Source organism: Papilio xuthus, unplaced genomic scaffold (assembly GCF_000836235.2).
Source record: "Papilio xuthus unplaced genomic scaffold, Pxut_1.1 DF828952.1, whole genome shotgun sequence".
Classification (NCBI taxonomy): domain Eukaryota; kingdom Metazoa; phylum Arthropoda; class Insecta; order Lepidoptera; family Papilionidae; genus Papilio; species Papilio xuthus.
Genome location: NW_013529697.1, coordinates 6456701 through 6476399, shown reverse-complemented (window position 1 = coordinate 6476399; position 19699 = coordinate 6456701). Strand labels below are relative to the sequence as shown.

Here is a 19699-nt window from a genome sequence, read left to right as displayed (position 1 = left end):
ATAATTTTTAAAAGCAACGATTTCGATTTACGAATAACTAAATCCTTCAATGTATATTTATTGTTAGGAGGTACAGATTTTAACAAACTTGCTTTACAACGAGTTTTAAAGATCAATGAAGTTGTTAATGCAAAATAGTATTTAATTAAAAGGGATAAGATCTTTACTACAATTTAGGTAGAATATTTCTTATCATGTAAACATCCTTGACAACAAGAATCGCAAAAGTAAAAATTAAGCTTGACTGAAAACATAGCGATACCTTTTAAAAGCAAAAATTAAAATGGCCTTCACATTTTAACGATTATCTAGGTAACACTCCACGCGCCTCGCTGCCCGATGACTGACATTTCTGGAGCACAATATTGATACCAGATCGTATCTCACTGGGAAGATATGTGTCCTGACCAACTTTATAGATAAATTCGACATGGATTACCAAACTGACGAAGACAGATCTGGGAATCATATTGTTAATAGTCTGGATCGATGAAGTGTAGATTGATAAATACTATTCAATACCCGATCTACTTTTTATTGCTGGATTATTATAGAACACAGTTCGTCACTTATATCATATAGTTACTGAGTACCTGGATGACCGAGCTTTGCTCGGTATTTTTTTTAATCGTGTTTTTTGGAAATTATATTTAAGTACGAATTACTAATAAAATGATGAAATATGAATATGTTTAGGTTGCTTATCGGTAAAACACGAATAAAATGACATTTTCTAAAAATGATTCCTAGCTAGATCGATTTATCGCCCCCGAAACAACCTATATACTAAATTTTATGAAAATCGTTGGAGCCGATTCCGAGATTCCAAAGATATAACATATGCTGATCTTTTTAAAAATTTAGTTTTAACTGAACCAGGGCGATAAGTGCGATGTACATCTTTGAAATTAAAATTTATCTTACAAACTCTGCGCTGGGTCCATAATCCATTGATACATCTATAATTTTTACATCCGCATTTATATCTTATCTAAAAGTATGTATATGAATTTGATAAATTTCAAATACGTATTGTAACTACGTAACGTTGCCAGATAAAATCTAATTGTGATAAAATTGTGTTGATAAACAATTTCTTAATTTAACAAACAATATCAAAAAATTCCTAACCATACCTTATTCAGATAACATCTATATTTGCAACAAAACATTGCAGTCACGTGGTTTGATTGTGTGATGTTTTTTTTATTTAAATAAGGCAACAAACCTGCAAGTTTTTAGTTCACGTCATGGTAAATGACTTCTCATAAACATATCTAAATATATATCCATTTGAAGATGCGTTTATTAAATAAATCAGACGATAGTCGACAGAAGAATTTTTCCGCGCGTATCTCTTTTTGACTCCATCTTCACAGGATTAGAATTGCCTCCAGAACCGTATCAATGATCCTCAACATAAACGCATGGATCTAGATGAAATTTGACATTTAACATGGAAGAACACATAGGCTAATTTTTTTTTATCTCGCACGGACGCCAGCACAATAAAACTAAAAATAATTTAGATATCGTTTTATAAATCTTAAATCAATATAATCCGAAAGTTATTGACATATCCTGTGATAAGCGTTTTCCTTTTCACAATTGGAATTTCGTTTGAATTTATGCAAACAGTTTTACTTTTCACTTACCTCAAACTCGCACAATTCAGAATATTGTAAGGGCTTGAAACAACTAATTTAACAGAAGACGATCTTATCGTGCCTGTACTTTTTCGTGAATATAAAAAGTGTTTATAAAAACAGGACAACTAGGTGTCGAGGAATTAAAATAATAAATGAGATAAAAACCACCCTATCTCCCAAGTTAGACCAAATTATAGCTGCATACAAAACTTGATAAGAATTGGTTCAGTAGTTTCGGAGTTTATCGCCAACATACATCGTGACATGAAATTTTTGTATAAAATTTTAAAATATTTACTTTTTTATAACCAACCAACTAAAAGCAAATTCTACGGAACCCTTTGTAATATGCGATCAAATTAAAAATCTAGACTGGAATATTTAAATACAATAGATAAGATTATTTAAAATATTTCCATTTCTAATTATTACAGCACAGTTCTACATTCTTGTTCGCTTCCGAAGATGTGACATTTCCTTTTGCATATTTTATATAAAAAAAACAATGAATCTTTCTGTCGTTCTTTTACTCTTGGTTCTTATACAAGTCAATGGTTACCTTCATTTAGATTGGGAGGTGCGGAATCAAGCGCTCAATCAAAGTTTATACGAAGACGTGTTAGATTCAGAGGAATGTCAGAAACAAATTGGTATCTTGCAGGATAACACATTTCTTCTAAGTTTATGTAAGTTAACTTATAAGACATTTATTTTGCACAATTCAAAATAATTATCAGTCTCATTTAATTATCATTATCAAAGAAGCGGCAAACGAATAAGCAGGCAAAGTGACCCATAACCAGATATGTAGCAGATGCGTTGCCAACCTTTGGTAAACGGAGTTGGGGATAAATTAAATAAAGATTTTTTCTTTTGATCTTTTTTATTTGTAATAAGTTATAGTGTAATTTTATTTAACCATGGGTTTTGTAACTGTACACGAAGGAAGTACTTATCATTAGCTTTTTTATGATACATTTAGGTTATGATACTATTAGTTTATGCTTTTAACCGTTGGTTTCTGAGACCAAATTTCCTATTGTCATCCCTGTCATCATCATTATGTTTAATAATATTATACAGAGATAACAATATGATTTAAATATCGGTTTTAAAACGGGGTTTATCTCAGAAACCCGAGGTAGTTAAAAAGCTTCTGATAAATACTAGCAACTTGCCCAAACAACTATTGCACAAATTATATACATAAAATAATCGTCATAACTCTCTTAAGACGGTGTTTTTATTAAGTTTTTTTTTTTTCAGTTCTTGACGCCGGTATAAGGCTACCAAGAGGCTTGCTGGCTGGCAATACAGTTGACTTAGGCAATTACCATCAATGTTTAGAAATCAATACAACACTTCATAATACTAATATCGAGGGAAAGTATTGCATGATCAGGGTTCCTTTGAATCAAGAATTATCGCTACACCCAATTTCATCAATACAATCTTCCAATTTCGATCCATTCTCTTTACATTTGGATGAAGATACAATAACGAAGATAAATAATTACAAATTAAAAAGAGCAGGTTTAAAAGCTTTATTCGGCGCAGATCTCAATGAAATCAGGTGACTATACATGTATTTTTAAATCATATTTATATACTTAGACATCTTACGTCATAAATGAAGTCTAAAAGAGGCGTCTCTGGACAAATTATTAACGTAATAATAAAGAATATAATAATAGCAAGTTAAAGGAAAAACTTTGCTGTAATCAAAAGTCTAGGCGCTTGATTGCATTTATTTGGGACATATCGGCTACAGGCTATTTGCTTCAAATATTTATTATATAAATAATATAATAGTAATAAAGTAAAAATTTATTGTTATACATTTAAAATGAAATTTAACGTTTATCTAAACATCATTTTCCAGATCGGGACCAGGTAATCCTCTTGAGTTTTCAGTTCTAAGATTGGCTGTGTGTATACCAAAGCCTTGCACAACGGAAGAAGCTATATCTGGCCTTTTGTTTAATATAACTTCCTTAGGTTTTCAATATGAGGATGATTTCTGTCGATTGCCAGATGATAAGCCTTGGGTACCAGCGGATTTCACAGCTTTGTAAGTAAAATAACTTTTATGTTAATTAATGTATTTTATTAGTGGGACTTTTGCAATTTTTTAACGTTAGTAAAATAAAATTCAGACATCAAAATGACAGTAGTTTTATATATAAACTGTCATATTTGGTTATAAAAGTTTTTAAAAAGTAAAGTGTTTAAAGTACATTCATTATTTTTTTTTTCAGTGGGATATTTTCCCTGATCGGTTTCCTAACCTTTCTGAGTACCTACTATGAATTAAACCATATCTTCGGTCGAAAAAGAGGTATGTATTTGTGTATAAAATTATATGCATACGATTGATTCCATTCATTTGAAATGTACCCTTATGTTAAATTTAAAATAGCATTCGGGTAATTTTTGAGTTATTTTGAAGACTTTGCTTCTAACAAAGATAAATTTAATATCACGTGCACTTAACTGATTGATTACTATGACATATTCCCATATCTGTATTACAGATCCCAAATCTGCAAATCAAATATTATGTATGTTCTCTATATACAGTAACACAAAGAGACTTTTAACTTTTAAATCTTCACCTGGAGCGTTGGAATGTATAGACGGTGTGAGAGCTTTGGCTATGATATGGGTACTTTTGGGACACAGTTTTTCATCACAGCCATTTACTTATAATGCTATTGAGTCATTTCAGGTGAGAAAATTGTATTTTTTTTTTATTTTTATATCCTCACATGAGTTGACGGCCTCCACTAATGGAGAGGCATTAGAAGAAGATCCTCACATGTTAAGATATTCATTTCGTGTGAATTGTTTCAAAGTTTATATTATACTAGCTGTCGCCGCGACTCCGTCCACGTGTCATTAATAGATAAGTAGATAGTAGTCGATTCTCGAACCCACTGAATTTGCATATAAAATTTCATAAATATAGGTCAAGCTGTTTGGGAGGACTATGGTAACTATCAGCGTGACACCAAAAATTTTATTTATAAGATATAAATTGTTTCTGCGAGAACCTTCTGGTTACTCGTTAAGTTCCAAGAATGGAAAATTGGTCAGTGGCTTTTAACTTCTTGCGTTCTTTTGAATATCTTTGACCTTTGCATATAGTCTTTAATTTTTGAACTTTGTGGAAAAACAATTAAAGGAATTTGCAGCCATGTTTTACTGTTTTTTGCAGTGGATACTGTCCTACGAGGGTTTGTGGATTACGTCCGCCCACATCACAGTGGACACCTTTTTTATGTTGAGCGGCTTACTAGTGGTATATACGACTGCCGGGAAATTAACTTCAGGTAACTAATTTTTAGGTTTTGTTATGATGCATTAAATATTTAAATTCTATTATTAATCAGAATGCACAAGATTTTATCATTAAGTATACCATAAGCCAATATTCTTGGGGTCATTAAATTTAGGTTTGCTTTTTTACATTTTCTTCCATTTATTGATATAATTTTTAATAACATCACATCTTTAAATTTGCAGTTGGTCTTCTGAAAAATATACACGTCTTTTATTTAAATCGTCTTCTACGTATGTTTCCTATATTGGCTACGACTGCTTTGCTAGAAGCCTCAGTTTTCAACCGTATCTCGGATGGCCCTGTTTGGGATACTATTGTCTCGCAAACGCACAGATGTAGGACATTCTGGTGGTCGACTTTGTTGCACCTGCAGAATTACCTTAATTCTGAGAATGTTGTAAGTATTTATTTATGTCTGTAGTTGAAGTTTATAACTGATTATATGATAAAATCCAGCGATCTTGACTATGGATGTAATTTATTGACTACAGTAGAAGTGTAATAATCTGACATACTTGGTGAGATAAATGCCAATATTATAGAATTGAGAAGCATTGTCCGCGTATTGATTCATCGATTTTTTCTAGGGAGCTTTGAGCAACTTCTCAAGCACTGGTCTAGGCGTTCGATACAAAAACACTATCCGCATTCATAGGAAATTCCTTTTTACTGTGCCAACTGATTCTTTGAGTAATAGAACTTCGCCATCAGATTAAGGATTTTTTTATTTTTTAATAAAAAGACTGTGAATGAAATAACGACCCAATAAAATTGTCTTGCAGTGTATTGGTGCGACTTGGTACCTCGCTATTGACGTTCAACTACACTTGCTGTCACCATTCGTACTAGTGTGGGTGCTGAGTGGTAACAAGAAGATTGCTTGGTCAGCGTTGTCAGCTGGCGTTGTGCTGTCGCTCTCAGCTGCCACTGTTTACAACTTTATCAAAGAATTCCCAACAGGAATGATAACAGCTGAGTTAGTTATTATAATTGACATTGAATTTCTTTTGTTATAACAAAAAATATAAATATTTAAACTACTGTGTCAAAACAACACACAAAAATTATAAGGAAGAAATGACGATAAAAAGGAAATGCATGAGAAAATAACAGGATTAATAAGAGCCAATGTGTTCTTCAAGACTATGTTCTACATCTATGCCAAATTTTAGCGAGATCCATGCAGCTTCTGTTCTGGAAATAACTTCTATAAAACATTCATCCATACAGCCAAAGATTCAAAATTCAGATAAATTTTATAACCTTATGTTTATGTCCGTAGGAGAGGTGATGAGATGATGTACTACATGGTATATTATTACATGAACACGCTGACCAGAGCGCCACCATTTCTTGTTGGCATGGTGTTTGGTTACTTACTGCATACGTATCGAGGAAAACCAGTTTATATTTCTACAGTAAGTTTTGGAAATCAAGCACTTACATTACTAACATTTTTACGCTGCAATAATCCAGAAATCTCCATGACTTAAATCTTTTGAATATAGACCGAATGAGTCGAGTAAAACAGATAAAGAAAATTCGATCCCGTTTTTTATCATTCATTGAACTATAAGTGATGGAATTTTGTTTTAGATTTTGAATCTCATATTATGGGCGTTATCTTTATCGCTCCTCTTAACAGTTTGTTACTGCACATACCCGACAATGCAGCCGGGCTGGGATAACCAGACTGTGGACAGTTTGATCAACTCTTTCATGAGACCAGCGTGGGCTTTAGGCTTAGGCTGGCTTATATTCGCTTGTGTTAATGGATATGGTGGTAAGTGAAAATTATACTGAACTATAAATATATTATTTAAATTTATATGCTTAATAAATAAATCATTTATTACCTTTGTCTTCTAAAACGATTTGTCTCCTACGATATCTCAATTCGAAACGACTCAGACAATTTGTGTAACATGGCTAAACGTTTATATCGGAGATAACTCTAAAGTTCATTATCCTCATTATCGTACCATAAATTAAATAAATGTAATCAACTTAAAACTATAGACATTCCATCAAGTTTTTTCCTTAAATTATTGTGGTGGGACAAAACATTTTAGGTTCACAGTTTAGATAACCAAATAACGATTTACATAAATGTTTGTGAAACATTGTACATTCAACAGGTCCCATTAACTGGTTACTATCTCTAAATCTGTGGAAGTTGCCAGCTCGACTGTCATATGCTATGTACATATTGCATTTCTCACTGATGGTCATCTTCAACTCCAGTAATACAGCGCCGATATACTTTACCGTTTCTTACATTGTAAGTAATTTTATCTATGCCTATTTAGTTAAGAAGTTCATTAAGTAGACAGATTTGATGACTGAAGGTACCCTAAAGTCATTAAGATAATATTCTTGGTTTCTTAAATTAAGCAATTTTTTAAATATCGTCTTTAATAAGGTATAGTATTTTTCAAATATCTTGGCGATTGAGTTTGAGCCCGCAAACCCTTTACGCCTAAAATAGGTTTTGCGCGGCGACTCGTGCGATGTTTCGAGCCGTCAAGATATTTGTGTAAAACTATAACATGGGTATGAGTTTGGTAATGAAAATTTTGTTATAATCCTCTTATTGCTTTCAGATATTCCTCTTCTATGGATTTTTTGTATTAACATTTATAGTGGCTATTTTTGTCACGGTATTTATTGATATACCGTTTTCTATATTGTTCAAACTTTTATTGGATAAAGTTAAAGGTACGAATGAAAAGAAAACACAATCGTAACAAAACTTGAACAATCATTTTGATTATCATTATTACTTAACTGTTATTTTATTCGTCACTATTTTACAGGTCAGGGCAAAGAATCAACAAAACCAGTAGATGACAGGGATTTATTTAAAAGTGCTCCCGTATTAAATAGCCATACGAATCGTCGTGTCTCTAACAATAATGGCTTACAGAAGTTTGATTAAGACTATACATGAAACACGTAGAATTGTAGCTTGATAATATTAATAGCTCACAGATAGCTCCAGGCGTGGATAAACAATCTATAGCATTTGAAATAAGAAGGCAAGATTTATTCTATATTAACATATTGCCTGGAAGAGATCGCTTGTAGCGATAAGGCCGCCCTTGCTTTGTAAATTAGTTAATTGTCTTTTTTTATGTATTATTATAGCATTAAGAGTTAATAAATAAATAAATAAATAAATAAATAACACGTACAGTGCAATTATCATAAAGTATACTTCAGCGAATGATGTAGTGTGTTATAAGCCGAAGTACAGCCGTTAACGTACTATGTTGTCAGCTGATGTAAAAGCGGGGGTCACATGTCAATAGGATTATAAGAATATTTTCTCTTTATCGTTATGTACGATAAATCTGAACAAAATTTCACCTTTTTAAACCTAATTACATGTTTGGTATTAATATTTTTATCTGATTAAATACGTATTGATTAATCCATGATAATTCGATACGAGTTTATTTGTTTTTCTTTATCTTGAATATCTTAATAATTAATCAAAGTTGATATTTATCCGTTGTGTTTTGGTGAAAAGAAGGATGACCTTAATATAATGTCTCTATTCGAAGTATATCTTGAAACAAGATCCAGATATTTCCAGGCGTAATTGAACTTTGAAATGTGGGATCAAGAAATTTGTCTTGAATTTATATTTATTCAAATAAGCTACTCCAATTCGGAAGAGAATTACAACATATGCAAACTATGAAAACGTAGACATATAACGAGACATAAACTCATATAAAAACGGCTAAACACTCACGTATATTCCTCCGGTGGCGGCCCGTCACTCAATGGTGAGCGACGGGCCGCGTCCGCGAAATAATACCAGTACCACTCATCCTGATGAAGGGCCCCCGATGGGCTCGAAACTAGTCGGTGCCGCCACCGGAAGAATATACGTGAGTGTTTAGTCGTTTTTATATCAGTTTAGTATAATGTCTCACGAAAGTTTGAATAATTTAATATAGAGAGATAGTCAAGAAGAGAGGTCATAACGCTGATCGAGGAAGATGCGCACAGAGAAAGAGAGAGAGAGAGAGAAACTATAAAAGTATACAAATGATATGGTAAAGCAATTAAAACACAGATTATGTAACAAACATTTTGGAGCAGCAGTTGTATTATAACTGGAGAACAGTTTGAATTTTGAAGTCGACAAATACAAACTCGTGAGCAAAGCTTACTGCAAATATAAGTTTGAAACAATGAATCTAACATTTCATTACCCTGTATTAAGTTTGCAGGAATGAGAATAATAAATGCTATTCTTACTAGTACTAATTTAATTTAAGAGTACGTTGATTGTTGCATTGATTTAGTTTTAAGAATTCGATTTATAATAGTTTGTACTGATCTTTAACTTGTGGACAAGTGGAATCCAAATATAAAAAGACTTTATACGTCAGGAGATGGAGAACGAGCAATGAGGTCATCTAATGTTAGGTACCAACTACCCAAAGACGTAATAAGAAAAGGAAGAAATTGGTTACCGTTAATGGAAAGGATAAGTAGAAAATGATTTGATGCGTTCGTAAAAAAACCATCACCAATAAATGAGAATGGGATTTAAATTTCCATCGTGAAGTTCTTTGTCAATACTCAGTGCTTATATTTAAGAAGGAGGTTTGTCAATTTTATAAATGCATACTTTAAGCTGCAGTTCGATTCACTGAGCGTTTTGCGCAGCTTCTGACACTAATTAGTCTTTCTCTTTTTTACTCTTTTTAAATTGCTCTTGAGTGAGATTTATTACAAAATGTAAAGATTTTTACATTCATCTTGTAGAGGAATAATGAATGACTTGAAGCACTATTTTGTATCTTTGTCATTTTTAAACTGTTATAAAATAAATGTTTCATTTATCGTATTCTTTTGTTTCTTTTAGTTACAACTTTATTTTAGTGAAGAGCATGATATTTGAATGTATTAAGTATAATAAAATATTTACTATTCTAACGACATAGGTAAATGCATAGCTCATTTAAAATTATCCAAAGTCTAGTCAATTACATTTTTTAAGCGTAAACATTTTTAAATTAATTTTGTGTCAATTTTGCTTTAGGGATTTGTTGCATTTATCCAGGTAACCAGATTGATTGAGTCCACTAGACTGCGGACAGTTTAATCAACTAGTTCACGAGAGACGTGGCCTCTAGGCTTACGTTCTGTTAGTCACACGTCTCTTTGTCATTTCAGTAATTGAAATTTAAATATTAATTTTCATACGAATAAAAATACCCTTTGTCAGAATATAAAGGCCAGTTAAATAGATTAAGCTATTATAACTAAATCTATACTAATATTATAAAGCGGAAGAGTTTGTTTGTTTGTTTGTTTAAACGCGCTAATCTCACTTCGGGACTACTGGTCCGATTCGAAAAATTCATTTTTTGTTGGATAGTCAATTTATAGAGGAAGGCTTTAGGCTATATAACATTATGCTGCGATCAATAGGAGCGAATCGTCACAAAGTTTTTTTTTAATCCGCGCGCGGGCGAATCGCGGGCGACAGCTAGTAATAAATAATAAGAATAATATTATATTAAACGATAATAGCAAAGCAAAATCACTTAGATTTAAGATGTAATTTAATAATTCATTCCAATATTGTGAATTGTGCAAGTATTAAATATTTGAGAGTGTTAGAACAATTGAGCTCCCAAAAAACATATATTAAGTAACTGTTCTAACACGATCATTTCATTATGACATAGATTATGTTAATTGCGGAAAAATTATCATCGTTCCCCCAATTTGTCGTTGTCATTGTTTAAAAGGTCTTTTGTCGTCCTTAAAACTTTCTTAATGTCCTCCATTTATAACATTAAGACTAATTTTTAAGGACGACAAACCCTCTATTATACGCTTCGCTCTTGAAATATATAAGTATTCCATAAGATAATTCACCGGAATTTTTAAATACATGACTTTTCAAAGAGATACCTTAAAAATATGGTATTAATTGTTAGGTATAGACAGAATCTTCACATAAAAGTATTTTTAAATATCTGTAAGTACATTTCTGTTCCATTCCGGTCTAATGAAGGTTCAAAAGGTGAGAAAAATTAGAATAATTGCCGGGAAAACCTTAATAACAGCCCTTTTCTTTTTCCCATATAAACATTTTCTAAATAAAACGTAGAGTCAATTTGAACTTTGTTGACTATTTACGTTTTTTTTAATTCCGATCGGACGAAGTCGCAGTTGAGAACTAGTTTTTGTTTAAAATTGTCTTCAATATAGATGATCTTCGAAATAATTAAATCTATCTTATTGATGGACGTCGTATTTAATTAAATTGACTATGACCGTGACAGCTTGTTAATTAGAATGTCTATGCTAGACATCTGTGACTACTGTATCACCTCTAATTTAATACACAATTAATCCAGACACTCATGCGGCTGAAGACGTAATTATATATCACTAGATGTCGCCCGCGATTCCGTCCGCGCGGAATTAAAAAAAACTTAATAAGTAGCCTATTCGTTATTCCAGGCTGTGTTCTACATGTGTTCCAAATTACATCGAAATCCGTTAAGCCGTTCCGGAGATACCTTCAAACAAACATCCACCCATACATCCTAACATTCGCATAAAAAACTTGGACAGTCTTTGAAATACATTTTAGCTTAAACACACGTCAACCCTTTTATACCGTGACTCGACATATCATTGCTATTGAAAACATTATTATAGGTAGACTGGCAAAATTAAGTCTTGGCCAATAAGTAATGAAGTGCTAATACCTGAAGCTGCGTGAAAATACGTATTTATGGTGAAAAACATAACCACGTTGACGTCCATATAAAGCGTCGGACAAAAGGTTAAAGCACGTTTTTAATAAAACAGTGTCTTACTGTATTTTTGTAGTTAAATTGGCAAGTTTTTGGACTGTTCTGTTTAATAATTTATTTATTTTGAATTAATATATTTTATATATTTTGACAAGTGAAACTGTCTTATTCCTTATGGTTGTTTCTTCAATCATAAAAGTACACAGGAGATAAATTCTTAATTCGAAAAGTAGGTTTGATAATTATTATAGAATGAAATTATAGTATTGAGGACGCGGTTGCGCAATTGAATTTTCCAATAGGCTTGATATAATGATCACTATATGTTCAACTCTTCATACAATTGTCAAGTAGTTGTTGCGGTTCGTTACACAATTGCAATATTAATTGGATTTGTGTATTTGTTTCTATCAAACAATTAAAAAAACCTTTTCAACTACGAATAGAAAACTATTAGAGACCTCAATGATCGTGAATTCATTATGAAACTTGAAAAGAAAAGTACCAATATTCATTTTGTATTCACGGTATATTTGGTTTGAATAGCACTTTTGATTTTCGCAATAAGTATTATTTTCATGAAGATAACAATTTTTAATTTATATACATACTAGCTGTCGCCCGCGACTCCGTCCGACCTGAATTAATAATAAACATAAATATAGCCTATGTGTTTTTTTTTATAAGAGAAGGGGGAAACGAGCGGCGGGAACACCGAGGTGATCATCGACACCCATGGACATCTGCAACACCAGAGGAACTGTAGATGCGTTGCCGGCCTTTAAGAAAATGGTATGCTCGCTTCTTGAAGGTCCCTAAGTCGTATTGGTTTGGAAATACCGCCGAGGTCAGACCGTTCCACAACGCGACTGTGCGAGGTAAGAAATTGCGTGAGAATCGCACCGTTGTGGAACGCCAGCCATCCAGGTGGTGTGGATGGAACCTGGCGGTCTGTCGTGTCGTCCGATTACGGAACTCGGCGGCAGGAATCGTTCCAAACAGTTCTTCGGAACACTCCCCATGGTAAATGCGGTAAAAAATGCAGAGGGAACTAACGTCCCTCCGCAAGGCCAGGGAATCAAGCCGATCGGTAAGACCTCGGTCGTTGACGATTCGAGTCGCTCTCCAATGTGTTAATCCAGGCGAACACAGCTTGGAATAACATATGTATGCTGAATTTAATTGAGATCGGTTCAGCTGTTCTGGAGATACGTTCAAATAAACATTCATTTATCCATTCATCTAAACTTTCGCATTTATAATAATAGTACCTGGATGACCGGTATTTTTTTTTAAATTGTGTTTTTTGGAAATTGTATTTAAGTACGAATTACTAATAAAATGATGAAATATGAATAATATTTTTCGATCTTACCGATAGAAAAAGTTAAGTTTATGTTTAAGTTGATTATCGATAAAACACGAATAAAATTATAATACATTGTCTAAAAATGATTCCTAGCTAGATCGATTTATCGCTCCCGAAAACCCCTTTATACTAAATTTTATGAAAATCGTTGGAGCCAACTCCGAGATTCCAATTATATATATACAATCCATATATCCAGTTATATATATATACAAGAATTGCTCATTTAAAGATATAATAAGATTTAGTAAGATATTACAAAAACTGCGCCGAGTAGTATTCTAATCCCCCGTACTTCATTTAAAGATGCAGGTAGTTAATATCGAGCCAATGTGGTTTAAAATCGCAGTTAGTTCTATCATTAGATTAAAGTTTGAAGATTCTATGCTGAAGTTTTATGGTTCGAAAGATAAACAAGTGCTCAACTTTGTTTCACGGGTCGTTAGTTGAAATGTCTTTTAAAGTTGCGGTTTAAGTTATAAGAGATTGAATAATGTCCTTTTATTATAGTTTTTTTAGCCGACTTCAAAAAGGAGGAGGTTCTTAATTCTGTATGTTTTTTTTTGTTATTTGGTACCTCCGCCTCTAGTGGACCGATTTTCAATTTTTTTTCGAAAGGTGATGTGTCATTTCGTAATTAAGGTTTTCTGTTAATATATTATTATTTCATTGGTAAAAAGTACTAAGGTAGTTATTTTAAATGTGTTCTTTGGTGTTAAATTTTTATTTACTTGGCTCTACAAATGTTTCTCAGATTCTCGTTCCAATTGTAGCAATCGGAGTAGTTAAAATCGTGAATATATAATAAGGTGATAATCCGCTTTGAATTCTTAACTTGTACATCCGGCGAGGACTTCGAAGCTTTGTTTAATGCGCGAAATTAGTTTTACTCCCGCCTTTGAATCGTTTCCTCTTTGTTTACAGGCTGATATTCTAAATAGCGTAATGAACAAAAACTTATAGATTTCCTCGTAGATTTTCTACAGATGTAGATTTTGGTACGATAAATGATTTTAATTAAGTTCTGTTATTAATATCCTAAAGAGTTGACGAGTTGTTTGATCTTTTGTTATATTATCTTTAGTAATATTATTGCCGTTCGATTACATAAAATATATAATGCTTCATCATCATCAGCTCACTATACGTCCCCACTGAGGGGCTCGGAGCCTACCCTAAACCAAGGGTGACTAGGCCATAGTCAACCACGCTGGTCTAGTGCGGGTTGGTTGACTTCACACATATCTTTGAATTTCTTCTCAGATATAATGCTGCCTTCTATTACAAATGGGAAACTGATTTTTGTTGTTAAATCTATGTAATGGATTCGAACGCAATATTTACCGTTAAAATCAATATTATCAATAAACTTGAATTCAATTTATTAATTCTACGCGATAAAAGTATTAGAAGTAGTCAGAAAAAATAGTAATAGTAAAAGAGTAACAAATTAAAAAAATAAATATTCACAGTATCTAATTTCAATAACATTTTTTAGTAAAATTATTGTGTCATAATTTTAGTTACCATAATCCTCCGAACCGACCGATTTTTATTAAATTTTATAAGCATATTCAGTAGGTCTGAGAATCGGCTACTATTGTTTAATCCTGTGCGGGCGCAGTCGCGGGCGATAGCTAGTATATATATATATATATATATATTATATCATCTTTTAGCAAACGAGCGAGCGGCCACCTGAAATCGCTGAAATAGCGAAGTGACCGTTGCCCATAGACATACGCAATTGCATATGCGTTATCTTATATCTTATAATATAATATTATAAATTCAAATTATTTCGTATTTCAAATTAAATTGATATTTAAACCAATATAGTAATATTAAAGGATCCATTGTTTTCGATATCTTTAAAAATGATTTTAGTACTTGAACATAATATATTTTAGAAATTGGTTCGCTACGTAAAGGTAAAACTCTCTCGAATTCAATTATTGTATTTTTAAAATAAACTTTGCCAAATGGTTCCTTTAGAAATTTCTCTTTGCTTCTGAAAGTTTATTACTTCTTTTAGTAAACAGTCCGATTTCTTTTCTATAAAACCATTTGATTTCTTATAATCACATCAAGAAATATTTTTCATACTTTTTTGTGCGGTGATGCAAGTATCAAATCGCGAGACGAAATTGAAGAATAATAATGTAAGTTTCCACTGCTGATACAAGGACAAAAACATACGATGATCACTTCCAATTAAAAAAAAAAACTTTTTTTTTAGTTTTTTGCCAAAGGATATGGATAACGATAGTGGAGATGGAAATGAACTTTAGAAGTTTATAATTGTAACTCACTACTATTTTTTTTAGAAGCAATGGAACCCTTAATAAAATGAGGTCACTGACGACTCTGGATATCCGTTATTAAATGTACATATGTATATGTATTATACAAGATAAGTTAATGTGTAATCCTTTTATACTTTGGCTTTGTACTTGTTTAAATGTGTTTTATCCCAACAAAGAATATAGGTATAAAACCCCTTGCCTGCGGAATCCGATAAATCGAGTCGTTTAATATCTGTGTATTGTCTGTGTAGCCAATCCTTTGAAAAGCAGTTTTTTTTAACATGAATTATAATTATACAAACGCGGAAAACATCTACTAAAAAGTTAAATGAGAAAATAATTTTATCAGATTTTTCTAGAATTTATGCGTTTTAACCAAAATTGTAGTTTGTATTTAGTTAGTATAAGGTATAATTAATTATTCAAAAGACATTTTTATTGTGTTATAACAATGTATCCATTGTCAAACATTTTGTTATTCAAAATTTCGTGAGACATTATATATAAATATATAAAAACGGCTAAACACTCACGTATAATCGTCCGGTGGCGGCACCGACTAGTTTCGAGCCCATCGGCCCTTCATCAGGGTGAATGGGACTATTATTAATTCGCGGGCGCGGCCCGTCGCTCACTGACACTACCAGTCCCACTCACCCTGATGAAGGGCCCCCGATGGGCTCGAAACTAGTCGGTGTCGCCACCGGACGAATATACGTGAGTGTTTAGCCGTTTTTATTTAAATTCGATAATTTTGTGTCTAAAGTATGATTAAATAATAATTTAACAAAAAATAACTGAAAAGAAATTCATGTTTCATTTTACGTAAATGTTTTATGAAAGCCTGTTATTCACAAAGTTTAAACATTAAATGGAGAAACGCGAGAACCGCCGATACAAACGAGAAAAATGGCAAAAGCAAAGTTTGACCAAACCTTTGTTATTAATAACGCCTCTGATTTTTTTTAAAACAAAATGAAAGCTTTTGCAATAAAGTAAGAAAGTAAATATTTACTTTGTTAATTTATGGCTTATCCAGAGATTTTATGAGACCTTTTTTTTTAGTTCTAAGTATTATTATATTTATATTGGTATTATATTTAACAGCTCCTTCCCTTTGCGAAGATCAAGTGTTAGACTTTGTGCTGATAAGTGGGCGTCATAATTTTCTAAAGAATTTTAATGAATATATTCCACACATAAAAACGATGATTGATTCGTTACTTGTTACTCTTTGACCGATAAAGAAATGCTACCATATTACTAGATCAAAACAGAAAACAAAAGTTATACATGTGTAAAAATATAATAACGAGGATCTGCTCTGAAATTATTACAATCATTTTTGTTAAAAATGACCTAACCTAAAAAAACTCCTGCTGGTTAAGGCTAATGGCGTGAAATAGCGCCATCTGTGGGCTGTATATTAAAAAAATGATTTTGAAATTCATGATTTCAACGGCGTATATAAATTACCCGCAGAACGGACGGCCGATGGGGCCGAAAAGTCTTGAGTGGCGGCCGCGGACGGGTCGACGCTGCGTAGGTAGGCCTACCGCACGAAGGACCGATGACCTGGTCAAGGTTGCAGGAGTGTACTAGGATGCGGGCGGCACAGGACCGGGCATTGTGGCAATCGATGGGGGAGACCTACATCCAGCAGTGGATAAATCTAGGCTGATTATGATGATGATGATGTACATTTTTCTAACTAAATAACAACAACAAATATTTCAAACCATTAAGTTACAAGGAACGTGTCTTGTCACCGTTCAGAACTCTGGAGACAAATATTTTCGTGCCTACATTTTACTTGAGACTTTATGTTGAAATTTCCGTTCCCTAAGGACATACAAATACAAACTTTGTCCCTTTAGAAGTCATAAGAGGTGTTTTTTAAGCCTTAAGTATCGCTACTTAATAATGTACGTGATTTATAAACTAACTTTTTTTAAAGGAAAATAACATTAATAACCTACAAGATGGACTTGTGGGTAAACTTAAATGGATGCATTGGCATTAAAACTTTAAGGACGCTCGCTTGCACGAGACGCTGCGCTGAACACAAGTTTAGGTTTCGGGTGTGCATGAGGAAATTTAAGTAGAGACCAACATTCATGCATTCTCCTGCACCTTCAGTGAGCTCACTTGACACCAACGATCGCAGACATGTGCCCAAAAGTAAACGTAGATTATAGTTTTAAATGCAATTGATAATTCCCTCTACAAGCAATATTGCCAATTTAAAAAATCTAATCAGCTTATTGCTTAATGATTAGATTTTTTCTTATAAATAAACATCTACAATCTGTGCAAAGTACAAAGTCCTATTAAGTAAAATAAAAAAAAAACTTAATATCACGTATCAAAGTATCAAGTCTGATTCACGTTCATTTAGTAACCCTGAATTTATTTTTATATTAATCATTACATATAATAGATTAATGGAATATTTTAACTAAAAAAAATGAGGGCAAAGGTACATTTAATACAGCCACAAATATTTCAACATTATTATCATTTTGATAACAATAAAACTGGTTGGAAATTTGATATGAGGATAATTCATTGATAGCGGTACAATTAGGTACAAATTTTTAACACCTGGTCGATACCGCAGAGTATTTAAATAATCTTAATTCTATCGGATAATAGCTGTTAACAATGCACCTCTTAATCTGTATAAATACTAAGAATCGATTGTATGTATGCAAACTGTCGCCTGAGAGTCCGTCCGCGAGGAATAAAAAAAACAAAATTACTTGCCTGTGTTCTTCACGACTATGTTCTACATCTATGCCAAAATTAGAGAACATCCATCCCTCCGTACAAACATTTATATTATTAGTAAGAGGTGTGTTAATTTTTGGTTGCAGTCTATGTTGAGGCTGGCCGCGAGGTTTTTATTTGTTTTTTTTTTCTACTTTGTAAACTGCTTCTATTCGTTTTTATCTCCACTTACTACCACTACTACTTGAGATTTATTAATAAATAATGTAAGTTAACTTTATTCCCACAAACCAAGTCTGCAGTACTCCACCCAAGGTGATGAAGGTCTAATTTGTAGGTATAATAAAACGCTATTTACATTATAATTGCATTCGTATTTATTACACAATGTAAATAACATATAACTAAAAATATAAAAGAAAATAACAAATATTACTATTAAAAATACATAAGATCTTTCCTTTCTTAACAATATATTTTAAACATAATGATTTTTTTTATATCAAAAGGTGGCAAACGAGCGAGCGGCCATCTGAAATCGCTGAAATAGCGAAGTGAACGTTACCCATAGACATACGCGATTGCATATGCGTTGCCTACCTTTACTCGACGGAGGAGAGGATGCACAGAAAGAAAATATTTTCCCTTCCCATGCATCCTCTTATCCGGAAAGTGCACTTCCACTTCCCATCCTTTCCTTATAAGAAAAAGGATGGGAAGGGAAATAGGACTAAATTAGGCTTCCGGGACCCACACTCATCAGACGAAACGGGGAATTGCTTCCACTACACGCCTGTCTTCTGTGTAGTCGTGGTATTTCACCGGACGAGCTGGGCCGATTCAATGATTTACTTATCTAATTTAAATAAATAATTATAATTTATAATCTCTTCGCGGTAACGTACATTATTTTAAATTAATAAAAAATCAACGCCAACGACCAGCCTTGGCTTCAATTGAAATTATCATTTGCTGATAGTTAGTTTGTAGGAAAATCTGTATAAAAATGCGACAGACAGACACATTGAAGGATTTTTAGAATATTAAATGGTATTAATACTAAAAAAATGTTGTCTTTCTTTCAAGATTGCTATTTCAAAATACTGTAACTATAGAACTATCTAGGTGATAAAGATTTTTCTGCATCAGCTACAATCGTAGGGTTCGTAGGAATTGTTTTAATATCTGTTGGCATTGAAATGATTTCTTTGTCTTGATCCTTTATATCCACAGTTTTCTCTGGCTTCACACCTATAACAGTAATAATTTCAATTGATATTCTAATTTTTAAAATTAACGGCGACCAAGTACCCTTCGAATAGTGGAGACCGTTGCCCATAAATGTTTAGTTTATGTGAATTAATTAATTTAAAACTAATTAGTTACCTGGACCTAATAAAGTCTTCACGAGGATTCCAAATGGTGCGTCAATCATTACTGTAGCCAAAAACGCCAATATGAACGTTAGGGAAAAGAATCCGAAAAAGTTGAACATCTGAAAAATT

The 19699-nt window shown here is 32.7% G+C and overlaps 2 protein-coding genes across 2 annotated transcripts in view; one reads left to right on the top strand and one right to left on the bottom strand.

Annotated features, from left to right (window-relative positions):
• Positions 1–2083: 2083 nt before the first annotated feature.
• On the top strand, positions 2084–8160 carry LOC106127863 (nose resistant to fluoxetine protein 6-like). The gene is made up of 13 exons (XM_013326151.1): positions 2084–2335; positions 2916–3222; positions 3532–3720; positions 3908–3987; positions 4184–4377; positions 4867–4981; positions 5175–5389; positions 5775–5968; positions 6275–6410; positions 6589–6775; positions 7131–7273; positions 7596–7710; positions 7809–8160. Exons 1-13 carry the CDS (start codon positions 2155–2157, stop codon positions 7928–7930), a joined length of 2178 nt encoding a protein of 725 aa, XP_013181605.1. The 5' UTR covers positions 2084–2154; the 3' UTR covers positions 7931–8160.
• A 10789-nt stretch (positions 8161–18949) lies between these two features.
• The window catches only part of LOC106123669 (nose resistant to fluoxetine protein 6-like), a gene marked incomplete at its 5' end in the record, with an annotated part of 8918 nt that continues 8168 nt past the window's right edge, over positions 18950–19699 (bottom strand). The window contains 2 exons of the mRNA XM_013320083.1: positions 18950–19445; positions 19581–19689. Coding sequence (XP_013175537.1) covers positions 19312–19445; positions 19581–19689 — 243 coding nt within the window. The remainder of the gene's footprint in view (positions 19446–19580; positions 19690–19699) is intronic.